The 24,362-nt window shown below is 40.4% G+C and overlaps 1 protein-coding gene across 3 annotated transcripts in view; it reads right to left on the reverse strand.

Moving 5' to 3' along the window:
- mtcl2 (microtubule crosslinking factor 2) overlaps window positions 1–21,942 on the reverse strand; it is a 54,560-nt gene extending 32,618 nt beyond the window's left edge. Inside the window, exons 1-4 of one of the 3 annotated variants that reach the window (XM_088289590.1) lie at window positions 20,631–21,942; window positions 16,265–16,366; window positions 15,722–15,844; window positions 6,233–6,382 (exon numbers count right to left, since the gene is read on the reverse strand). In XM_088289590.1, coding sequence (XP_088145716.1) covers window positions 6,233–6,382; window positions 15,722–15,844; window positions 16,265–16,366; window positions 20,631–21,548 — 1,293 coding nt within the window. In that variant the 5' untranslated portion in view covers window positions 21,549–21,942. The remainder of the gene's footprint in view (window positions 1–6,232; window positions 6,383–15,721; window positions 15,845–16,264; window positions 16,367–20,630) is intronic. The other 2 variants (XM_088289589.1, XM_088289591.1) reach the window with 2 other exon arrangements.
- Window positions 21,943–24,362: the final 2,420 nt, after the last annotated feature.

The following is a 24,362-nucleotide window of genomic DNA, read 5'->3' on the forward strand; positions in this document are numbered from 1 at the left end:
CATTAGGCGCAACACATGCACGGCCACCACTTGGCCACCGAACCACATTATGGCTCGCACTTATAAGGTCTGAATCCTTGACATTAGAGAGCACTCTTGTCCTTTTAAATACAGCAAATGTAGTCACAGCTTTGGCATTATCATCCTTAGTTTAGCGGCACTGAGAAAGCAGCACCACAACCACACAAATCGGCCTCTGTTGTTAAACACCAACAGTGATGACATAAAGCTATTGCGTAAAAGCAATTAAGCAACTTTATCCGGGTCTGCACACAAAAAGCGGGAGGGGGCGTGAAAGAGATCTGTACGTGTATATTGTATGTGATGTACCGTACCGAAAAAAATCACTACAGTGACTGTCATCATGTCCTTTCCAGAACATGCCATTTACAGCACATGCATGTCACCGACCCCGTTGATTAATGTCATGTGCAAATAGCACATCGATTAGTCGAGTGCTGACTCAGTCAAATTTCCGTAAACCAAAAAGACAAAATTTCACGCACGACAACAGCACTAAGGCACAATATGAAGTCTTAAGGGGGATAAATTGGATCTATACTGGCTATAATTACCCCAATCAAGAGACCATCACTTTATTCACACACAGGGAGTGTACTGTAAAGTGTGCTAAACCCATTTTAGGGTGTGCGTGTGTGCGTGTGTGTGTGCCCAGCAGACACAATAAGTCCATAAGGGGAGCAGTGTGGAAGCTTTTAAGTGAGCCCATCTGTCTTCCCACAGGTGAGGTAATCTGCACTCAATCACATCTTAATGGGTGCATTATCAATTAATGTATGTGTGTGTGTGTGTGTGTGCGTGTGTAGGGGTGTGCGTGCATGTGTGTGTGTTTAAGTTAAAACGTTCCCAGATTTCACAATATCATACATCAGTATAATTACATAAACCTGTGATTGTGTATTTTAATTCCCCACTAAAAGGCCATGCAGTAAACCAGGCGCCAATTCTTTGTTTTTTGTTTTTTTGGGGGGGGGCAAAATAATCAGCCAAATGGTCGATGTTTACCGACTGGTTTTACCTTTATGTACGCTACTTTACAGCAGTTGTACATGAGAAAAAGTACTCTCGTTATTTATTACACATAAATCTATACCACAACCTAGTGTGGATCAGCAATGCAAGTTGTGCAAGGAATTGAACTATATTATACAGAATGTAAATTTACGATTTGTTAAAAATAAAAAATAAAAAAATCAAAAACAGTGCAACATAAATTAGACATAAATGCATTAAATATGAAAATAAGTACTAGGCCGACTCGTGAATAGCGAAAATACGCATATAATTGATGCCTGTTAAAATGTGTAAATGTCATTTATTTGCATTGAACTTTTTTTTTTATATTATTTGGCAGAATAATAGGTCTTCCGTATTTTTTTCTGGCCAAAAATGGCATTAAACTAAAAAAAAAAAAAAGAAATCAATATCGGTTGGGTTCTAGAAAATGTCTTCATGTGATAATGATCTATATTTCACTTGGTGCAAAGTGGACTATAGTACTTTGACGCCACATGATTCCGTTCTGATTGGACCTCCTTTAATCTAATCAATCACTCACTCTAAACCAGTTTAAGTTCAGCTGCTTTGATGCGTTGACCCATTTAACAACAAACGTGCCTCTGAAGAGAACGCAGAGATTTAATTGACTTGTGTCATGACCTGCTTACTGCAGACCCAATAATGTTAACGGAAAAAAGAGGAAAAAACAAACAAGTGGTCTGAATATTTGTCAGGGTTATTCTTGGATTCATTAACACATGCCCACCAAACATCTATTCAATCAACACAATCACATCATGTAAAAGCGCACGGCAAAGTCTGTAGCTACCTTCTCCCAACATCCCTCTACCCGCTGCGAAACAATAGGCAGCACTTCCTGTCGGTCAGAAATACCAAGGAGCAGTTTCCTTCTGGAATAAGAAAGTTGCTGAGATGCACTTTAAATAAGAAATGCATACACCTGGCAATTCACCTAGTGCAAAGGCACACCCTGAAAACCAATCAAGCTCATCCGAGCAGCTTAAAAGAAGTTTTCAAATCGGTTCCGCACTTTCTAGGTGACAGTCTATTCTAAAGGGTGAGGTTGAAGAGAAATATTTCCAAAACACAAAACTAACTCACCCATAAACAAGCAAGCTCCAGATAAAGCTGCCTGGTCAAGACATGAGCAACTTTGTAAGACTCCATAAGAGTGCATCCAAGAATGAACTCAGAGACAAATTTGTTTTAAATGGCGATGGGTGGTGTAATGCAAGATGTCAGTGTGCCATATTAGCCATCCTTTTCCAAGGTTACTTTTTCCAGAGAAAAAAAAACAACAACAATTAACTAGTCCTCTTTTAAGACAGTTTCAAAGAATTAACCGCATAAATGGTTTGCTTTTTCCTTGGGCTTTTTGTGTCTGACTTAAACAAGGAGTGATTGGAGAAGAAAGTGAGATGCATCAGTCACAAATGCTCTTGGCCGTTACATTATTGGAATATGGTGAGAGAATGCGGCAATACCGTGATTTTCCCAAGTGGACAAGATGACCTTCTCATCATCTATGGATTTTTCTTAAATCCACATGCATGCTTTCTCACCCACGCACACACAAACATACAAAGACACACACACTCACATATGCAAGGACACACAGAGGATGACGCTTCTTCAATGACCTTCAGCTAAGTTATGGTGATCATATGCAGAGAGAGAGTGAGAAAGAGTGGATGGAAAAAAATCCTTAAATGATATGCCGCATTTTCTCTCTAATCATCAAGGATTATTATTCCTATTAAAATCATTCAGCCCTCCTGCCAAGAACCCACCTGGTACAGCCCCCTTTTGTCTCCCGTCCCTGCACCAAATAATGTCTTTCTCTTTGTTTCCAACCTTGTCTCAATTTTCAACTCCTTTCTTGGAGGTGCTCTTCCACTTCAGCCAGCCAATCGAGCGGTTGTATGTCGTCCCCCTACCCATACACCCATCCGTCTAGATGATAGCGCTCCACTTCTCTACTACTGCATTGTGTATGGTTACCTTGAGGCTGAGGAGTGGCAAGTCAAGCTTTCTGTGGCACTATATACAAAAGGTTTCACGACACAGGACACAATAGTGTCACTCGAATCAGTTGTATACAACAGCACGACATATCCCATGAGATTGAAAGGAATGGAGTGGAACTAAAGATTCTTTTAATCATTGACTAATATGTCAAATATTGGGTCGATGAATCAATGAATTTGATTTTGAAAAACAGGTTCATTAACTTCAAAAGCAAGACATTTCAAATTAAGGGTGCAGAAAATCCACAAACATTAATAAAGCTTCACTGGTTTGGTCCGTAACATGTCAGAAGATCTGCAAAAATGTTGAGAATTATTTACAAAGAGAAAGGACATTTCATTTTGATTCATTGATTAGTTGTCAATTAATTCATTAATCAAAACAGAATGAAAAATAAAACAATTAATTTCTCTATCACCATCCCAAGTTAATTTGATTCCCATTTTCTGTGCAAATCCATTTAAAATTCCTCCTGCCACGGATTCCAATTGATTTCCAAGGTCCACTGTACTCGCAATAGAGAGTTCTGTTTATGTTGGTGAAGCACGTGAACAGTCATTTCCTTGCCAAATCACCCCCTGCATGTCTCTAGCGCAAATCCCCCAAACTCAGCCTCATTATCTCCCCCAGGACCATCTTTCTCTCCTCCACACTATCAATCAATCTCTTACTTCAGTCAAGCTGCTTCACCTTCAAATGATGAAACATTCTCAGAAGATGCACTCCCCTGGAGCATCTTTAGCCTCAAAAAACTGCAGACACCCTCTTTGTCTCATCTCTCCTCCTCCACTCTATAACCTTCCCTCAATTACACGTGACCTTGCTGCCTTCCAATGTCAAACAGCTGGAATGGATAGAAGATTTTGGAGACTCATGAAGAAACAGAGATTTAGGAGGTGTGGGGGGGGGTGTTAGAGGCCAGAGAGATGAAAAAGTGTGAGAAGGGAGCGTGGAAAGAGATGCTCACATCAGCATTACTTGGGGCCTCAATTCAAAAGCAAATTTAGGACACAATTCAAATGAAATCAGAGGGAAGAAAATAGATGTGAAGGAAAACCACACATTACTATGATATAGGATATTATAATATTGTAGGTTTACTGCAAAGCTGCCGTGTCCACGGTGGCCTGAAATGCTGTGACTGCCGTGGGTGCCGAGGACATAGTGTGCCTTACCTTACTTACACAATGATGATCAAACGGTACAGATCACTATTTTGAATCAGCACAGCCTGAATTGTTCTCTTTGAATGTCTTTCGGTCAGACTGTGGACTTGTGTCTTTAAATAGCACATCGGTTTCTGAACCTGGAAATGGAATCGTCCTTTGGCTTTTATTGGTAAACAAATAAGAAAATGTTTCACTACTTTAAAAAAAAAAAAAAGAAAACATCATGGTTCTCTTTCAAAAGCACATAAGTCTTGCCGAACTCTTCAAAACCTTCCTTTTTATAGCAATTGTATTCTTGTGCCAAACAATTAGGTTCGACTTGTGCGCATTCATTCATTATTCTGTGGCTGATTACAAAGTGAACTAATTTCAAAAACGTTTTTCTTCTGTGATGGGGTCGCCGGTCAGTTGGCAGAATGGTGTAAATAGAAACCATAAATGTGAATCGTTTCGCAAGGACAGCGTTGATCATTTGGGAAATTAAGTGTGAACAATTAATTGTGTTTGCAGTTCTGCAAAAAAAACTGCTTGGCATTCAAAGTGTATTTTCCAAAATTACCAAGCAGTGTTTGTGCTTTTGCAAACTGTGAGTGGTTTTGCGACAGATATCAATACTTTTCCAGATTGTGCTACAAGAATCACTGTTAAGAGTTTAAGCATTCAGAAAAAAACTTGAATTGTTCCATGACCATAGTTGACCATAACCCGTTCTTGAATTCTGTTCATACCACCCAAGGCGAGATACAGATGTGCGAGGCATTCCAGTGTGAGTAAGAGCGCACGCTAAGTTCCCTTAATCATATCTGCAATGTGAAGAATTTTCAGCGGGGTTGGCGTAGTTCATCACAACACAGCCAAACATGAAGCCAGGTCAGCAAGTCAGAGAATTTTCAAATAGCCTCAAATCCTTCAGCGGCCGCATGAGCGCTGAGAAAAGCACACATCGGAACAAACGTTATAGCCCCTGGTGTGATGCCAACCGAAGTGATGAGTGCCCCATGATCGTATTCCATATAAAACAACGCATAAAAAAACAAACACATTGATTGATATGTCAAAAAGTAGCCCGGAAGTTACACGCAAGCAGACAAACTGAAAGCAATCAGAAACAAAACAAAAACGTGGCAATCTGCATCAGAGAAAAAAACCAAAACACTTCCATTCACTTAACCGACCTCCTGGGGCATAAAGGCAAATTGAATCAATCGGCAGTAAAGCCGCATTAAAGTCAAGCGTCCGCCTCCAAATGAAGATGCAGTGGGGAATGCAGTATTTTGCTCATCATCTTCTATTAACAAACGATTGGAAGGAAAATTGACTAACTTGTCAAGTACAACACATGCACCCCCGCAGGTCTATCTAATTAGTGACGGAAGAGGACAACATGGGAGTTTTCTGTCTCCCCTCCAACAGCACAGCGAGATCAGGCAAACGGTCAATCGATAGTTGGCTGATGGAAAACACTGAGCCCCCCTCTCAGACATCCACAAACAACCAATTTTATTGAGGGAACACAGACGCGATCCACTGCCAGCTACCGCCGTGACACACATCAGGTCTTGGGCCAGGACCAGAACTCTGAGAGCCCAATCCAACATGGAGGAAAACAGACAAAGAAGCCTGATCAGCATGCTTTGAATGACCCCAGCAGGGGTGACACTTTTGAAGCACTGAACAAACACCAAAAAACATTTTGTCATTTAATTTGTTTGCCCAATTTAGTTTTCACTTCACTTGGCGAGGGGATCAAATTGTGCCTTTCCTTTTAAACGCCAGGTTTTATTTGGTCACTTGTGAGGCATCAAATAAAAGAAAAGAGCCTCAACAAGAGGCTGACTAAAACTTTTTTTTTTTTTGGTTATAGCCACTGTCACGTCACATACACAAACGTATTTGATCTCTTCTACCCTTTGCTTAATGAAATAAATCCTAGAATCTCTCTTTGAAGGCTTTGCAAATGCTAGTTGCGACCACGGTGAATAATTGAGGCCTACCTTGTCAATCTCCTGCTGCAGGACTTGTCTGGCAACCTCCAGATCCTGGAGTCGCACTCTGAGCTCCTCATTCTCCTCCTCCAGACGGGCCCTCTTCTTCTCCCCGCTGTCTAGTTGACTGTGCAGACGGATGGACACATCCTTCGCCACCTGAGAGAAAGAAGTGTGAGATGTACAACAAGGGTTTAACTCAGTCGTGGGATTTGGGGCTTTTTTTCTTGGCTTTTTGTGAACATGTATTTGTTACACACTGTGGTGATTAGAAATAAAGACTAAATATTTGGGGATCCAGTTCATCCTTGCAGATATTTGACCCTCTATTTTGAGTCAATTCTCATTACTTTTTTCAATACTCAATTCATGTTAGGTCTGGGAAAAAAAAAATCCTCCATTCAAATACGATCCTTAGTGAATATTGATAATATTTTCCATAGGGCTAAAACTGTGGAGCAATATAGTCAAGTTGATGTCAGATATGAAAAAAGCACAACTGTACGGAGAAAGTAGAGAAACAGTGTTAAGTCAAGTCAGTCAGTCAGTTACGGTCGGGTGCCCGATGTTCTACGTGATAGGATATCGGGTTTAAAGACATTTAAGCTCGTCATTTTGTCAAATGAAATTCAAAGCAATACATATGCAAACAAAAAGAGAATAATATTAATCTAATTTCAGACAACTATTTGATTGTAACCATCAAAAGCAAAACAAAACAGTTAAACATTTATTTAAATCCCTCATGTGGAAAAAAATGACTTGTGTAAGACTGTGTAAAAGCCATTAGCTTTAAAAATGAATGAATGAATTTGATTTCCGTATACTTGGTGCTCAACATTATTACGTCTGTCCACAAATAGCAACAAAAGTTTTCAAATTTGTACTGAGTGAACTGTATTGTATCGTTTTTGTTTGTGTATGTGTGCCCATTTGACAAGTATTTTGTGTCTCACTGCTCGCCCAATATCTCAGCATGCAGCTACAATAACTTGCTGTGTGTTGAACGCACATGTGTATGTCACTGTATGAAGGGTTGTAAACCAGTGCAAGTGTGCAGCTGAGAGCCACAATACTCCAATTGACCACCCGCACAAAACAATGGCACCCTGAACTCGTCCATCACACGCAGTCCTGTTGTGTGCGCATGCAGGCTTCACCATCGTTCCTTGTCTAAGCCTGTGAGTGCTGATTAAGTGTGCGAGTGGCAGTGAGCTTCTTTAGTTTTAAGGTGAAGCTGAGGTCACAGAGGTCCAGCGGACTCTGAGCCATGCGGGCGAACGCACACTGAACTGTTGAAGCGTGTGCAGGTTTTACAGCGAATTCTCATAGGTGACCGACAGCCAGTCACTAGTTTTTCTGCAATTTGAAAATGCAAATACAGTTAAATAGCTTTGTAAATTCACAGGTGTAATTGCTAATGAAAAATGCCACGTCGTATCTCATTTCTGTTTACAACAAGAATGATTGTTGAACCAATGCCATATGTACAGCAAGGGTGGACGACTGCCTAGCCTTTTGATTCGTTTAAAAATAAATAAATACAAAAAAAACAACTCCCACCATACCCCAAAAACCTCTTAAAAAAGAAAATAATATCTACATATATACACCTGTTTTCTGAAGCTGTTGGTCGTTAGCTGAGCCCTGAGCAACTGTGCTGTCATTTTCAGTTCGCAGCAAGTGGGAAAATGGTCGCCCCCTGAGATGTAACACTGTTCCTGTGAAGATGACTAGCTGTACTACTTAATGTACATAATTAAAAATCAAAAAGAAACAGGCCTCAAGATTTGCAACCACATACACTAGCGAGTTTCGTTAGCTTAGCTGGCTAAGATTGCCAGCAATAACAGCTGTTCTGTGCTGGGCTGTGATTAGCTAGGTTGCATTATTGGTCTGTGGCTCGGTGATAAGGTTTACAGCCTTTTTGCAGATAAATGTCCTTTCTCGGGTGATCGCACAAGGCTGGTGTGGGTGTGTGTTTCAGAGGGCATACATCTATAAACACAGTAAGGTACAACTGAGAGCAGATCGGTACCCGTAGGCCATGGTGGCATAAATCATTAAGGCCCCTGGTGATGGAGGGGACCTTTTCAAGTTTAATGGAAGGCCAGGCCAAGGTAAATGTCCTCTATGATGGAAGCTGTGTATGTGTGTGTTTGTGTGTATTAAAATACTAAACGTGTTTGTAAACATTTTTTTTTTCAGTTTCTCTCAATTTAATTTCTTGTGTTTGATTGCAATGCACATATTCGCAGTCATACTATAACCTTTCAATATCAACAGCAATTTTTAATTTTCAAAGCTAATATCCAGTGTTACATTTATGTCCCCAACTTGGCCGGGGATCTCGGCAGTTCATCCAATGTGATCATGGGCATCTTGGCTGCATCTCTTATTAGTGCTCTCCTTGTCTGGGCTGAAGGTTTACAAGGATGTCGGGTTTTGCTGTGTCTGCAGTGGTCTATACTCTTCCCATTTCAATTTGATTGATTGAACGTTGCACCGTGAGATGTTAAAGCTCGTGAAATATTTTCATATCCTAATCTTGCTTAATTCTCCACAACTTTATCCCCTTACCTGGCATGTTCCTCTGTCGTCTTGATGCTGTTTGCTTCAAAATATTCTTTTAGGGACCTCTGAGACGATCAAGTATATTTATACTGGGACAAGATTACACGCAGGTGGAGTCTATTTATCGTCAGCAGTCATTTAGATCAACATCGGATCATTCCCAAATCGTCAGGGGAATTCTCGAATGAGTTTGTTCTTTCGAAACAAAAAATTGTTTAAAAAATCTTATGAATTTCACTCCACTTTATAATTGTGTCCTACTTGGTATTGGTTCTTCAACCCCCCAAAAATCCAATTTTATATCTTTATTCTTGAAGCCTAAAATGTGGCAAAAGGTCAAAAAGTTGCACAGTATTATTTTTCTTGGTGCATTATACACTCAATAGAATCAAATTGACAAATTGGCAGAGTTTTATGTATTTATGACAATGGCGCATTCATTAGCCATTTCATTGTCCTATTTTCTTCCTTCTCTCTTCACTCGAAGAATTTTCTCTTTTGTGAGCTATCAAGTATCAGTAAATGCCGTTTTGTTCCTCGTGTTCAAGTGAATGTGATGGAATTTACATCTATTGGAGATTTACTATAGGATTTAATTAGCATTCACTAAGGCTCCTGATGAGAAAGGAGCATGTTGAATTTAGTAATTTAGTGTGTGAGTGCGTTTGAGCAAGTGAGTGCGTGACTGAAGTCAAGGGGGAAGGGAAAATAGACATCGTCTACCCAGCATCCACCGACGGTATCTATTCAGCTCGGTCTCCAATGCCACTGCCGCGACTCGGGAGCCTCTCCCCAGCTCGGTAATAACATCATGTTACAGCGACCATAGAGCTATAACTCCTGACAAAAAAACAATGTAACACCTTTTTGTTCGTCATTGGAGGCAATTCTTTTTCCTCTCTTTGTCATTGAAGACGATTGTCTCGAACCAATCATTGGCCTCTAAAATATTTAAGACACGTTTTAGAACTGGGTTTCCTTTTTTGGGACCCACGAAGAATTAGTAGAGTAGATTTGATACTGTAAATAGAAATGAGGCTTAATTGTACCAGAACTTGAAGGATAACTGGTGGGACAAAAACATAAAATAAAACAATAAAGTTTTGTTTGTTAGACACACACATTGTGTAGTGTCGACGACAAGATGGCTAACTGCCATTTGTTGACCGAGAAAGCTGTTTGCCCTGTGGCGTGTGCGAGTGCGAGTGTGAGTGTGTGTGTGTGTGTACATGTGCGTGTCTGGAATTAGGTTGATTTTTTTGGGGGGTTCTTGGGGGATGGCAATGGATAGGAAGAGCCAAGAAAAAAAATCGTCTAGAAGCTTTAATGTGTTGCAGGCAGGAAAATTTATTGAGCTGGCAAAAAAAAATAAATCAACAACAATTCTACCACAAAACCCGAAGAAGTCTTAAGTGTAGGCTTCGCCCCAAAAAGATGATGAAACATTAATGATCCGTGTGAAATAATGACTGCTTGGAGAATGGATGTGGATATTTTGGGTTTTCGATGGGCTGACAGTGTAGATATTTTTCCTTGGTTTCTGTTGGTGTAATTCAGTATCCAGCGTGTGCCACGAATTGCATCATTGTTGCTTTTTTTTGTGCTATGACTACAGCAAAGCTCTTTGTAGCTCAAACCTCAACTCACTTTTCACTCCAATCGGGGTTTTATATGAAAACGATGTCAGTCTTCTTTCTACTTGTATTTCTTTCTCTCTCTTCTAACTGCAGTATACTCAACAACATAGAAATGCACAATTTGATAATAGCAACATTTCCTGTGAAAATAAACATTAAGACTTTGGTAGGTAATTTTCCTGTTCATATCATACTTTAGGTAAGAATTCATAAAGCAAAATAACACTGAATCCCAACCGCACCCTAAAGTACAATTAAGAATTCAAGCAAGACCACAAGTATTGTTCACCTTCAGCTCAGTGAGCACCTAACACAGAAAACAGATATTTTTACAAACTTGCACCTGCCGTTACCGTCAAGTGCACACTAAAACTCACCTAGCGTTTGCACAGTAAATGTCACCGCACGCGAATCTACTGTGGGTTTTACAGCCAGGTTTCATTGGCGGCTCTGGTGTTTATGTTCAGCGGTGACGGTAGTTGACCTTTTTGACATCCGGCCAACACAAAGTCCTCTCAACACCCTTTTGGAGGATGTTACATCATGACTAATCTGCTCCAAGTCTATATATAAAACCATTATGTGTGAAAGAGAGAGTGAGACGCTGGCACGACAGCTGTTCCTCTGATCCATCTATCCTCTGGTTGACAAAATGTGATGAATACTCACAATCCTATGCATGTTTTGCTACACCCCAAATGGGAATGCAATGCCAGAGAAATCCTCTTTACGGCAAATAATAAATGACTAATTTCATAACTGCTAGTAGAGGCAACTCATTATCGACTTGAACAACATTTTCTGTTGTCAGGAGGTCTGACAGGCATGTTGAAGCTTTACTTCCTGCATTGGTGTACTTGCAAACACTCATAAAGTAAAAACGTAAAGAGGTGAGGCTCTTCAGTTAGAACTGCCTTTAATTTATATATTATTCATCTATGGATATGCAGTTCTTATGCTCTGACATGGGACTGGTTAGTGTGGACAAAGTGAAAAAAGTAGCCACAGAAATGAGGAGGACGCGGATAGGGAAAGTATGTAAATGAGTCTCAAGAAGAAAACTGTGACTTCATTCATTCATTCATTCACACAATGATGATTTATATACAGCAGGCGTGGGCAAACTACGGCCCAGGGGGCACATGCGGCCCATTAAATGTAATAATCCGGCCCGCCAAACTAGAAATAAATTGCATGAATAAACCTTGTTTATTTTCCAAAAACTGTGTTTTTTCCAAAGACATACATATTGTTGTAATGCTTTTGCTCACTTTCATTTAAAATTAAATGTATTTTTTTTCTCCGATGAGGTGAGGTTACCATAACACTCCATCCAACGGCTCCTTGTCCAGCCGCTCTGTCAAATTTTAGAACCCATTGTGGCCCGCCAATCAAAAAGTTTGCCCACCCCTGATATACAGCATTCAATGGTCGCAACATTTCTTAGTCCAACATTATTGAGCCTTTTTGAGTGGTGGCCCTGTGGGGCAACCGTGAGCCAAGTTGTAATGGTTCTGTCAGAATAAGTACTGGTATGACAGTATAATAAGGTTGAATTATTATTTCATATTTATAGCTCATTTATAACTAATTAACTCCTCTGTGAATACTTTTGAGTGTCAAAGTTAGATCTTATTTTATTTTTTTATGTTTTGATGTTTAATGTATTTTTTAATTTATTGCTAATCTAATATACAATATTATAGTGACAGTTTTATTTACAGAATGAATCATTACAAGAAGATTTTCAAGTCAGCGAAAACATGATGCTTTAATTAAATTAGAACATGGTTTCGTACATATATTGAGTCCAGATTATTTCACTTGGAGTGGGTTTCTGCAGCAGCCTCAACAGCCACCAACAGCATTTGCCTAATTAAGCTTCGTGTGCGCCTATTCTGACTGATGATTGAGAAATGTTAACCTGACATGCACAAACAACGTGCTTGATTGATTTAACAAGGATCAAACCCTATTTATAATATTTACGGTAAAAAGAATGTGTTGACTTCATCATATTTATTCATGTATTGGCCCAGTCAGGGTGAGACAAGTGGCCCACCGCAGTGTCAGACCAGCCAAGTACCAGCGGCCCACCGTCAATGTCAAACCTTATAATAGGTACGCCTACATACGAAGGAAATAAAAAAATATCGTTGACAGCTTCAATGTGAATATTAAAATACATACTCTCTGAAATGTTGCACTGCGTTGACTTCATGAGCAGCGTAACGAGCTACATCCTGTGTCTATATCCAGTATATGTGTCCAGATGTGTGCAGCTGTCTGTGGGAATGAGAGCAGTGTGTGAGTGGGACAGGAAATGATGTCAAGGAGATTCTGTTTTGTTCTGGGAACACACTTGCCAAGTCACATGGCGCCTGACACTGACACGCATTATAAAACAAACGGACATGTGATGTGTTTAAAAATAACGGTCGCCTGACTACATCTAAAGTACGTATTGCATCTATCGTACGTTTTTTCACACTCTGCTAGGCTCAAGAAATGAATAGTAAGATGGTGGAAGGGAGCTTGTGTGTGCATGTGTGTGTTATCAACTCAGTCCCTTCAAGCATAAACAGGAGTTAAGCCAATTTTGTTAAGCAGATCAGCTCAGTATTGTGGAGCTGACGAAGTCAAGGTCAAGTTCCACGACGAAGCAAAATGCTTACTGGACTGTACAACAGCACCAATATTGTGCCTCAATACTTCATTTTAATTGGAAAGCACACCCAGCAATGATTTAGTAGGGAATGGTACGTAATGTCAAAATAGTACAGTGGACCCCTGCCCAGTCACAGTTCGGTATCGGTGGATTCGGATATAGTTTTAATATTTTTGATAGTGTTGGAACGCTGAATGTACAGGAAAATGTAGCATGTGAAAAAATGTTGGGGGCAAATTAACTGGCCGAGCGATAAATCCAATAAGCAATGGGTTCGTTTTGGTAATTATACATCACGAGGAATCGGCCAGAAAGTACAACCGTATTTTATTTTTCGAGATACTCTGAGCGTTTTGCGTCACATCATAGCCGACACTCCGCCTGGCAGGATTAATGTTCCTGCCTATTTATTGTGCAAACTGCAAGGCTGCCTTGTTGCATGTCAGTTTTGTTTAGGGATTTCTTTTTTTGTGATTCTGTATATAAATACATACAATTTTTGAAATTGTAATTCTTGTTGTTGTTTAATTCATTTTATGAAATGGAAATGCAATTCCTATTCTTGACAGACATTCTGCCAATAGCTTAGCTGACCTTGCAATAGTTTAATCTGTGTTGCCAGTTTTCCATTTACAGCGTCAGTGATGAGAGGCAAGTGTCTGTAAGGCAAATGACATTGCTACCTGAAGACTACGACAAGTAAAAACGCGCACACACACGTGCACACCCCCGCACACACACACGCGCATACGCACACACACACACATACGCGCACACACACACACACCCACGCCCACACAGACACACACAATACAATGCAGTGTAACTTGACCGCGGCCAGCGTTCGCCCCTGGCAGCAGGGCGACAATCACTCATGTGTTGTTGAGGGACACACAGCGATGTCAGCGTGTATCTCCCACCAGTGTCGTTTTTCACCCATGATGTGTATTTTCTACTGCAGGCCACTGCTGCTCCAACTAAAGCTGCCTATATGTACATGTTTAAGTCTACACCCCAAAAAAAACGTTCTAATAATGCGTTCTATATGCACCTGCACTAGTTTAAACACAGAATTATGATTAATAATCCATATGTGGAATATGAGTTAGCAACAAAATTCCTCCATTTTTGTCCATCTCAGGCGGCAGCCATTTTGTCACTTCTGTCAACTGAAAATGAGAGATGGACAAAAAACGGAAGATTTTACTGCTTAACCAATATTCCACAAACACGCTATTAACGAGAATGCCGTGTTTCGACAAGTGGGCCTGCATAAAACACATTCTCGTAAAGAATCTTTTGGGGTTGACTTCCCCTTTAATGAAAAAGTTCTCACACATCAGTCCACATCACTGTATTTACATTTTTTATACACTTTCCCAGAAGAAATTAATTTGTGGGAAAAGCACCATGAGAAAAAAGTTAATTGTGAAATATGGGAATCAGACACAGTTAAGGAAAGTATTCACACTGGCCAGTTTTCCCGAAAAGTCTGTTATACTGTTTTGCATGTTGCGTACACATGAAAATTTAAAAAGCACAAACAAAATCATATTCTTCTTATCTTCATGGTATTAACAAGCCGTCTATTTTTCTTGACAGTCAGATCGTGTTTCAAATCAACACCATTAAAGTCAGATAATCCCTCGATCTTTCTTCCTCCCTCCTCTTTTTACTCCTCCACCCACCACCCTACTTCATCCCTCGCTCTGAGTGGCTAATTTGAATTTTCAAACAGTCACCCTTTGCTTTTTTTCCCCCCTTCACACACAGGATGTACACTCATCTCTTCCACTTCCTCTTTCCATCTTTCCTTTTTTCAGGACAACCAGATGGTGAGACAGCAGCTGAGCCGCAGACAGAAAAGGCAAGCGGAGAGGGCGGGTTTGACGTGATATCACACAAACCCACGTGCGGCCTACACACAAACTATCTCTTAGAGTATAGAACTTTCTTTGTTCTCCATTACTTGGAAAATGTTGGGGGGAGTCTGATGAGGTCTATCCACATTCCAGGGTTAGATACACAAACGCGCACATGCAAACAGACAAACACATATCCGTGCGCTATACCTTTATCTTCGTATGTGCTTTATTTCAAGCTATAAATTTCTGCATGTGTGTGTGTGTGTTGTGTGAGAGTGCATAAGTGTGTAATAGTGTGCATGTGCATGTCATTGAGGTCAGTTTAACAGAAGAGTGTGGTTCACTGTCCTTTGCGGCTGCCTGACAATCAAACCGAGTAATTTTAGGGGAGGTTTTGAATCGTGACCTCACCACAGCTTTTAAACTGTGGAAGAACTAGGTCATCCGTGACGAAGGTTATTTGAGGATACTACATTACAGTTTGTTAACAACTGGACATTTGCTATGCTTGACGGGTTATCAAAGCACCATTGGACAAAGTTCAAGTAGGTGGACAATGGTTCTGAGCAACAAAACTCTTGAATTTGGGGAGAAGCTTTGTTTCAACCAAGCAGTTGATTTGATTCTGTTTTATATCTAATTGTGCATTACATTTGTCAAAAGTTCTGAAGGATAACTTGTATTGCTGATCTGAATTGGAACACTCTTGGGAAATGTTCAGTGAATGAATCAAAAATTGGCAGCAAACACTTACTTTGACGTCTTGCTCCAGTGTTCGGATCAGTTCGCCATCCACTTGCCCCGTTTGGGCCACTCGAATGGAGCGCCGCTCTGACTTCCTCAGCCGGTATTGCAAAATGCGGCAGGTCTTGTTCGCCTGCCCATCAAAGACACACTCATTATCAGAATTATTTTGTAAAAGAGACAATTTCAGAAAGTCGTCAGTAGATTGCAATAAAATTTAAAGCAGAACGTCATTATGAGGGACAAATTGAATACAATCTAATACTTTTGAACTTGAACGAGAAATATACCTTCCGAAATCACAAAAATTGTCACTGTCCCAATGTCATATACATGGTACCTATGTGGTATTTTTTTCCTGAAAATATTGAAACTGAATTAGAGCTTCCACTGTATACACCCGGCTTAAAAGCATATTGCAGCACTCTCCGATTCACCCCTATGTTTCCAAAGTAAGTGAACAAAGAAAATGAGGTTCAGTGAGCGGCTGAGCTCTCATTTAGTCATGCCTGCCTGCACACACACACACAGACGCACACATACGCATACACACCTGCTCCAGCTGTTGGCGCAGTTCCTGCAGCTGGTAGACGTCGTCCTCCATGTACATGTCCCTCATCTCCAGCATCTCGGATCTCAACTCTTCCATCTCATCCTGGAAACACAACATTTTCTCCTGTTTAACCTTTTCCAATGCCAACACATTTGGAGCTATCTGAGGGCACATACTGAAAAGAACACTCACATTCACACCTCTGGGCAATTTTATCGTAGTGTACATGTTTATGTAATATTCCCACTCGCCATATAAAAGAGATGATTTGGCTCAAGTAACAAAAACGTGCATAGGATAGTTTGGTGAGCTCTTTTATCGATTTTTCTGCATTTCCACTTTCCAGTAAGGAGGTAAAAGGTCAGCGAAAGTTTATTGGATACTATTTGGGAATACTCTTACAGTCCCTGTTGGGAAATGTAATCTTTTCAGCATCAATTACTGTAAGAGCAAAGAAAAGCAGATTGGAATTTCCACTGGAAACTAGATATGAAATAAAATGTGACAGAGGGTGGACAAGACGAGAACATTCGTGGACATAATAGGAATGAATTATTCATTTCAGTGGAAAAGCATTAATCATATCAGGCCACTGTGTTTAAAATTGCGTGCCTGGCTCCAACAGCGATTGGGTTACTTGCGTTTATGGGACACCGTTAAACTAGTCGAGTGTTTCCCACAGTGTGTATGTGGCCAAAAAAAAAAGATGATTGTCTACAGTAGTAATAGTGCTGTCATCATTCACTACATTGGAAAATGTGGGTCAACAGCTACTAAAATCCAACCACAGCAACAAAAACATTTTTTTTGTGTGTGTCTGTGTGTGTGTATCATCAGATATAAAGACAGAGCCGCTCTGGGCAGGGTGTGTCGGCACTTTTCGAATATAAATAATGAGGTTGAGGGAAGTTAGGTCATCAACATTAAAGTGCAACTCGAACAGTTACCTCAGATTCAAGATACTGTAACAAATTAAAAGCTCATCTGATATATTGTCTAGACATGTTTAGATTTGGATCAGTTTGCGTTTTTGACTCTTGTGACACCATCACTAGGTGGATTTTATGGACTCACCGTGGGAATAATAGCTTGATGCTTTAAGACATCCAGGTTGTGCATGTCTGAGGCCACCATTTATTTATTTTTTTAGAATACGTACAGGAAAATTAAAAAAGAAAAAATGATTCTCTGACCTTACTTTGCAAATAAATACTGCAACCACTCTGGTTTTACTTGGCGACTGCACAGTACCGATTGGTATGAACTGAGTTCTACTCTGTGCTGTGTGGGCAGTCCACTTCAAAATAATACGATGGAAAATGACAAATAAAATGGCACCTTGAATAAATCTGTAGGCTCAACACATGCTAACTAAAAAAAACAATTAAGGGGGAGAAGGAGGCTCTGATTCTCAGCATATACCAAATAGATATGGTAAGGAGACACATTTTATTAGGAAGGACTGATGCTGGCTAAAAAAAAAAAAAAACAACGTACTGCAGCAAAGTGGAGAATGTGGGATGTGGAGTATGATTCTGCTGCATCCAAAGCTGAGGCACAATGGTGTAAACTAACGATAGCGTGTGTGTTTTTTGTTGTCATCATTAGCCTTGCATCCTCAATACTTGGTGGCCTCACACTTTTTCGAAGTGCTGCAGAGCTAAAACTGTAGAGAAACTTGAATGCAGGAGTTTGCGCCTGAGGGATGACGGGTGCTATTGTGAATCAATTGGCGCCACACTGACTAAAGCGCAACCCATTTGGAAAAAACTGAGAGGAAGAAGTGAATTAAAGGCGAAAACAGGAAATAGTAGGCGGGGAATAGGAAGGATAAACAGTAACGGAAAAGGGGAAAAGGTGAGGAAAACAGAGCATGAAACACGTGCAGACAGTGAGGTGGCGAAAACACGACCACAGAGAACGAAGATGTGAGGCCACGGAGCTGGGGAATCACAAGTTAATGTGCTGAGAGAGAAATGCTCCACTGACCCGCTTTTCAGAGCTAACTAGAAAGAACAACAGGGATGAGGTTTCCTCAGTCATGTGATCAGCGAGTAAGTCAGGAGAAGAAAATGAACCAATCAAAGCCAAGATTGCAGTCTTGCGTTCAAAATTAGAGCGGAGCAACATTTGCTGTAATTGTTCTGCTGGTACACACGGAGGAAAAAACATTTTTGTCTCATTAAGTCATGCTTTCAGAGTAAAGATTCCCAAATTTTGGATTGTGTCAGTTTGCGCTTCTGTCAAGTCTTTTCTAGACACATTTTATCCAGTTTCAAAGCCGAAGGGGAAATGTTCTTTTCATGTTGCTGCTTTATGTTAATGTCGAATGTGTTACACTGTAAAAAGAACCAATTCGCAAGCAAGACATTTGATCATTACATTATTACATTATACATCGATTATTAAATTATTTACAGTCCTCTATAATGTTACAATGTAAAAATTGAGAAAAGAGCCTTTAGATTTTATGCGAAACGTTGTAATAAAAATATTTAGGAGGTTATTATGTCAGCATGTGGAATGTATACAGATTTTATGGCGCCTACAAGTAAACAAGACTATGTTTTTAATGGGATAGCAACGCATAGCATAAATATTCTATCCAAGGCCTCTGGTTTTGATGCTCAGTTCATTTGCGCCAAGCAGGTGTTCCTCACAGCTGCAACAACAGTTGCCATGAGGCTTTTTTGGGGGGGTGGGGCGGCTAATGCATGAATCGCATATTGCTTCCAAGATCTAGGTTGTTTTTTGAAAGGTCGAGAAACTCATTAATTATATAAATATATATAAATAAATTAAGGTCATGGAACACTAAATACATGTTCACTGACAAAAAAAAAAAAAAGATCCTTTGGATTTACTAATATTGAACATGAACATCACTCGCACATGATTCAAATGTGGTAAAACAACGTCGTTTTCTCATGTTTTCCTAAAAAAAAAAAATGAACAAATTATTCATATCGGTTCAACACATTTTAATCATGTGCAACACAAAATCCAGTACCTTTTTTTTGTTTTCCCATTTAATAGGTTTCAAGACAATTTCAACTATATCACATTAATTTGGATAAATGAACCGATTTATTCATTATTATTTCTAATGGGAATTAAAACTCTTTCGCTGAATGTTCTGAACTCCTGCTCCAAGGCTGTGCCAGACTCATTTTCATCGGAGCGATTGTACCTTAGGAGAGGTCCACGTTTATGTAGCTCAGAATTTCGCTGACGACATGTCATATTTCTTCAGACACAAATTAGAGTTGGGACAGGTTCTGCGCAGCTTTTACCTCATTGCTTCAAGTCACGATTGATCAATAATCAGTTCTAAAAACTGGAGGCTGCTCTAGCTCATTGTTCATCCGGCCAACGGAGGTTTGGTGGCTCCAATTGTCTGCTGTCAAAGTGTTGTTGGGAAAGACACTGAACCCTAATTTGCTCCCAGTGGATCTGGCAGCAACTTGCACGCCAGCAGCCACACGTTGGTGTATGAATAAATGTGTGAATGTGTGATTACGAGCCTATGTAAAGCAAATAGGGCACACAAACTACAACAGAAATCGACTCCTCTCTTTCCCGTTAATTCATATTCAAAATGGTTACATAAAACACTGTTGCCATTACTCAACTACATACATGTAGTTGGGTCAATCACCTTCCTCCGATCAGACATAGCAGGTGCCTGATGTAACTGATTGTTGTTGTGTCTCAACGATACTAATACTGATGTTGGATTTTTGCTGATGTCTGGGAGTTTTGGATATCTGAATGAAACTCTGCTTAAGCATGATGCCCTTAATATGCTATTATGAGTACATCTTAGTTGAAATTAGACACGTGATTTATCATCCAGTTATTAAATAATATAGAATCCAGTGTAAAATAAGGCGTGTGGCAAATCACTACTTTTGGAGGTCAACAGAAATGCTCTTTGATCTGGATGCAAATGACATTCAAAGCAGCTCCATATCTACAACGTTTGTTCACGTGCTACTACTCAAAACAGTAATGCTCTGGTATGTGTAGTCATCAGCCTTGGGTTGCATCCAAACAGAAGACACATGTCTGAGTCAACGGTAACTTGAATCCTACAATCACATTAGGGAAGTCCCTGAAAAAAGCCAGAATAAATGTGTGGATCTCTTATAACGGACAGGCCAATAATACAAAATGACCAATGTATGATATTATGCGATGAGCTCTAATACAGTATCTCTAGCAGCACCCTTGTGATGAAAATGGAAATTGCATGCTGCTGCTTTTTATGAAGATCATCTGCTAAAATAAACCTGGTCAGCAACATTAAGCAATCCCCATATCAACAAATGAACAAACAAACTCAGATTAACAGTCGGTGACTTACTTTGAGGTAATCATTCTCAGATCGGAGCTCCTCGATTTCCCTCACAAACTCCTCGTGCATACCATCCACAAACTCCTCAGTGAGGTCAGAGAAGGCCAGAGATGTGCTGGCTGGCATCCGGCTGTCCACCGAGGTGACCGAGCGTTCCTCAGCCGGAGACACGCTCTCGTCGCCGGGATCAACACCAATGGACAGTCGGTCCTTATTGCCCTTCTCTGTGGAGCTTTTCGCAGTGGCTTTGTGTTGGTTAGTTCCATTCCGGTTCTCGCCACCTCGGCTGCTCCTCGACTCGGCGTCACTGCTGGGGGCGTCTGACGAGAGTTTGTGCTCCTCGGAGGCGCAGTCAGACAATTCGGAGCTGCTGTCGGTGGGGGAAAGCTTCCCAGGGGCGCAACCGGAATCCTTGGACAGGTCGTCCGATCCTATGCTGGCGTCTGACACCCTCCTGCGTGCACCGCTGCTACTTTTGGCCATCTTGGCAGTCGAGTTTTTGGACGCCGCGTTGGCGGGGGAAGCGGGCGACCTGCCCGCCGGTTTCTGACCACTTTTATCGGCTTTAACGTCTTTTCCACCTAGACCTCCAATGGGGCTTCGCCTGGAAATGCGGCTCCCCAGGTGGATTGCTCCCGGCTTCACGCTCAGGCTGGGGGCTCCAATACCACCGCGAATCTTCGTGAGGGACCACCCGGGTACATCCTTTGGTCTGGCCGGAGACGGAGCCCGATTAATTTTCTTTTTTCCCCCTTGGGCTAATAGTAGCGCAGGCAGCTCCGCGTGCTGCGCCTGTCCGCCGTCCGAGCTCTCCCCCCCGCCTCCGCTTTCCATCTTCTGCCGGAGATGGAGTCTCCGTTCCTTTGGCGAGGCGAAGGAGAGATGAGCCGGGCTGTTGTGAACATCAACCTCCTTTGACTTTGTCATTCATTCCGTTGGAAGCGAACCCGGAAAACAGAAATGAAAGCTCTTGTTGTTTAGGGTTGTTTTCCACCGTGGGAAGCAGAAGTTCAACTGAAATGAATAGACAACAGCGCACAGACAAAAGAAGCGAGATCCTCGCTGTGGCTACAGGGAAAAGCTCACGCGGCGAAGCAAAATAGAAAAATACACGCGAGAGGATCAGATTATAAAAAAATCACATTTCAATCTTGCAATCTTCTATTTGTTTAGTAATGCTTAAAATTATCTAAAGGTTTTACGTATATAAAGATGCAATTCCTTCAAAACCGCAGCGGTTGTAGTCCTCCGGCGTCTGCCTTCCAGCGCGAGTTGTGCGAGAAGAATCCGAGGCGGAGAAGTCGCCTTGTCTCCCCGCCCACATAACGGGTCGTGCGCCAGGAGGGAAAGACACGCTTCGACAACAACAATGCATACAAGGTGAAAAAAATCCCACACCTGCGCATATTGACGGTGCTTCTTGTTGTTTTATTTTAACCTCACAAAAATATATATGGTAACAAATCAATCGTCAAATAGTCAAATCAACAAATTCGTGTTAAAATTCGTGTTTGGACGTTCTATTTTGTTATTGTTAAAATGTTTCCGAGATGAGAAAGCACTTACAAGTGTTATTTTGTATAATAATAATAATAATAATAATAATAATAATAATAATAATAATAATAATAATAATAATAATAATAATAATAATAATAATAATAATAATAATAATAATAATAATGTTGATTGTATTAAAAATCTCCCCCCAAAAAATCCGAAAGTAATATTCCTTTTTTGTATTAGAAATGAACATACTCTTGAGGGTAATGTAACGATAGTCGACTCTGTGGAAATTTCTGTAGCTCTCTTTCGCCACCTGGAGAAGATTATGAGACTCTACAGAAAGATAGATAGATAGATAGATAGATAGATAGATAGATAGATAGATAGATAGATAGATAGATAGATAGATAGATAGATAGATAGATAGATAGATAGATAGATAGATAGATAGATAGATAGATAGATAGATAGATAGATAGATAGAATTACACATTTATGAATTATTTCACAAATTGACACACGTTCATACATGAACAATTTAGTTTATGAAATTGAAATTGCCTTTAAATAAAACTTATCTTACTGCTAAATATGTCTGTAGTACACATACTTGGACACCCAAACCCTCCGCTGCCATGATTAATTCAACTACTTCCTGTTGCGAGTGGTCAGCATGCCATCAAACACCAAGCACCAAGTCCATGTGATAACGCAAATATCTGGTTGTCAGACTTGCACCGGCAGTCATTCCGATGGTGATAAACTACTCTGAGACAGAGAAGCAGTCAGCGGTTGCCGTTCTCTTTGGATGACGTATCATGATACATCATTGAGAATAAAAGTATCGTGACACGCCATTTAATCAACCGGTCAAAGTCTAGGCCTGCTGCACTTTGTCTTGTGTTGCACATTTTCACCAACACTTTGACACAACATGGGATGAAAAAATATATAAATGACAGTTCCCATAACATCTACGAGCTAGAGTAGCACAATATTTTCACACCAGGCATCTGGCATACTCAACATATTCCATCCTTAAATCATGTAACACCTTCTCTGCTACATCAATGTGATTAAAGGTTGACTCTCATTTCTGTCTCTTGTCTAAGATTTGAAGTTCATTTTATGGGCAATAATAAAAGTGATGTGAGAATAATGACAGTTTTTACCACCCACTTGACTACTTATTATTGCGATGGTGACTGCAAGGTAAAAGCGACAGAAATATTCAATTATTGTGGTTCTTGAAATGCAGCAGAGAAATATGTGCAAATTACAATAATGCTTCAGTGGTAAATTTTGTAATTACGTAAGTCACACTTTAGTCAAAGTTTAGTTCTAAGTGAACTGTTTTTCAAGAACACTTATCACAGGAAGGACTCAAAAAGTGCTTGACATGTTGTCGTTGTAAGACTTTAGTCTGAGTCACTTAGTCACAACAGTCAGTTACTCGCATGACCTGTTTGGCATAGTTTTTACGCTGTTGCCCTTCCTGATGCAACCCACCCATGACGTTGGCTGACTGGGAAACAAAGTGTTTGGTTTGGAAAAAGGATGGCTTTAATTTTAGATGTGTGGCTTGATTAGTAGTAATTCATTAATTTTGCTGGAAAAGCACATGACAGCTGAAAAATACACCTCTATATTGATATCTTTCACTTTTCAGCAACATTTTCAACACATGGGTTCATGATGGGTCCAACGAGGCATATCATGTGTAATTTACTGCTGGACAATACATTGGACAATACGGAGGACACAAAGACTAACAATGCCATAATGCATAGCAAAGGTTTTGCCATGGGTCGACCAGAAACAGCAAACATGGTACATACTGGCCAGGGGTGTAGCCAGAACATTTTCAGTGGGGAGGCCAGGGTGACACAACACCTCAATGAGGGGTGGTCAGGGGTGGCCATATTTATCATCCAGAACAATGCCCATCGCGCACAATCAAGGAGGAACATGTCTAAGTAAAAAGCAACATCTGAGCTTGATTAACGATTTTTTATTACTGATATTAATGGTGTCTTTTTTTTCAAATGAATGAACTTTGAAAACTAAAAACATTCTACACTTTAATTGCAGTCAAGCAATCATGCAATTGACTTACTGTATCCCATCAGTCCAAGACCTCGTGTGAATGATGAACGACAGAAACTTTCAAACACAGACGGAATTAGTGGCGACAGAAACGACTTTCATCCATCTTGTGACATAGTAAATATAGTA

This window comes from Idiotropiscis lumnitzeri, chromosome 3, assembly GCF_059441095.1.
Source record: "Idiotropiscis lumnitzeri isolate Australia: NSW breed Sydney's pygmy pipehorse chromosome 3, RoL_Ilum_1.0, whole genome shotgun sequence".
NCBI classification, from domain to species: Eukaryota; Metazoa; Chordata; class Actinopteri; order Syngnathiformes; family Syngnathidae; genus Idiotropiscis; species Idiotropiscis lumnitzeri.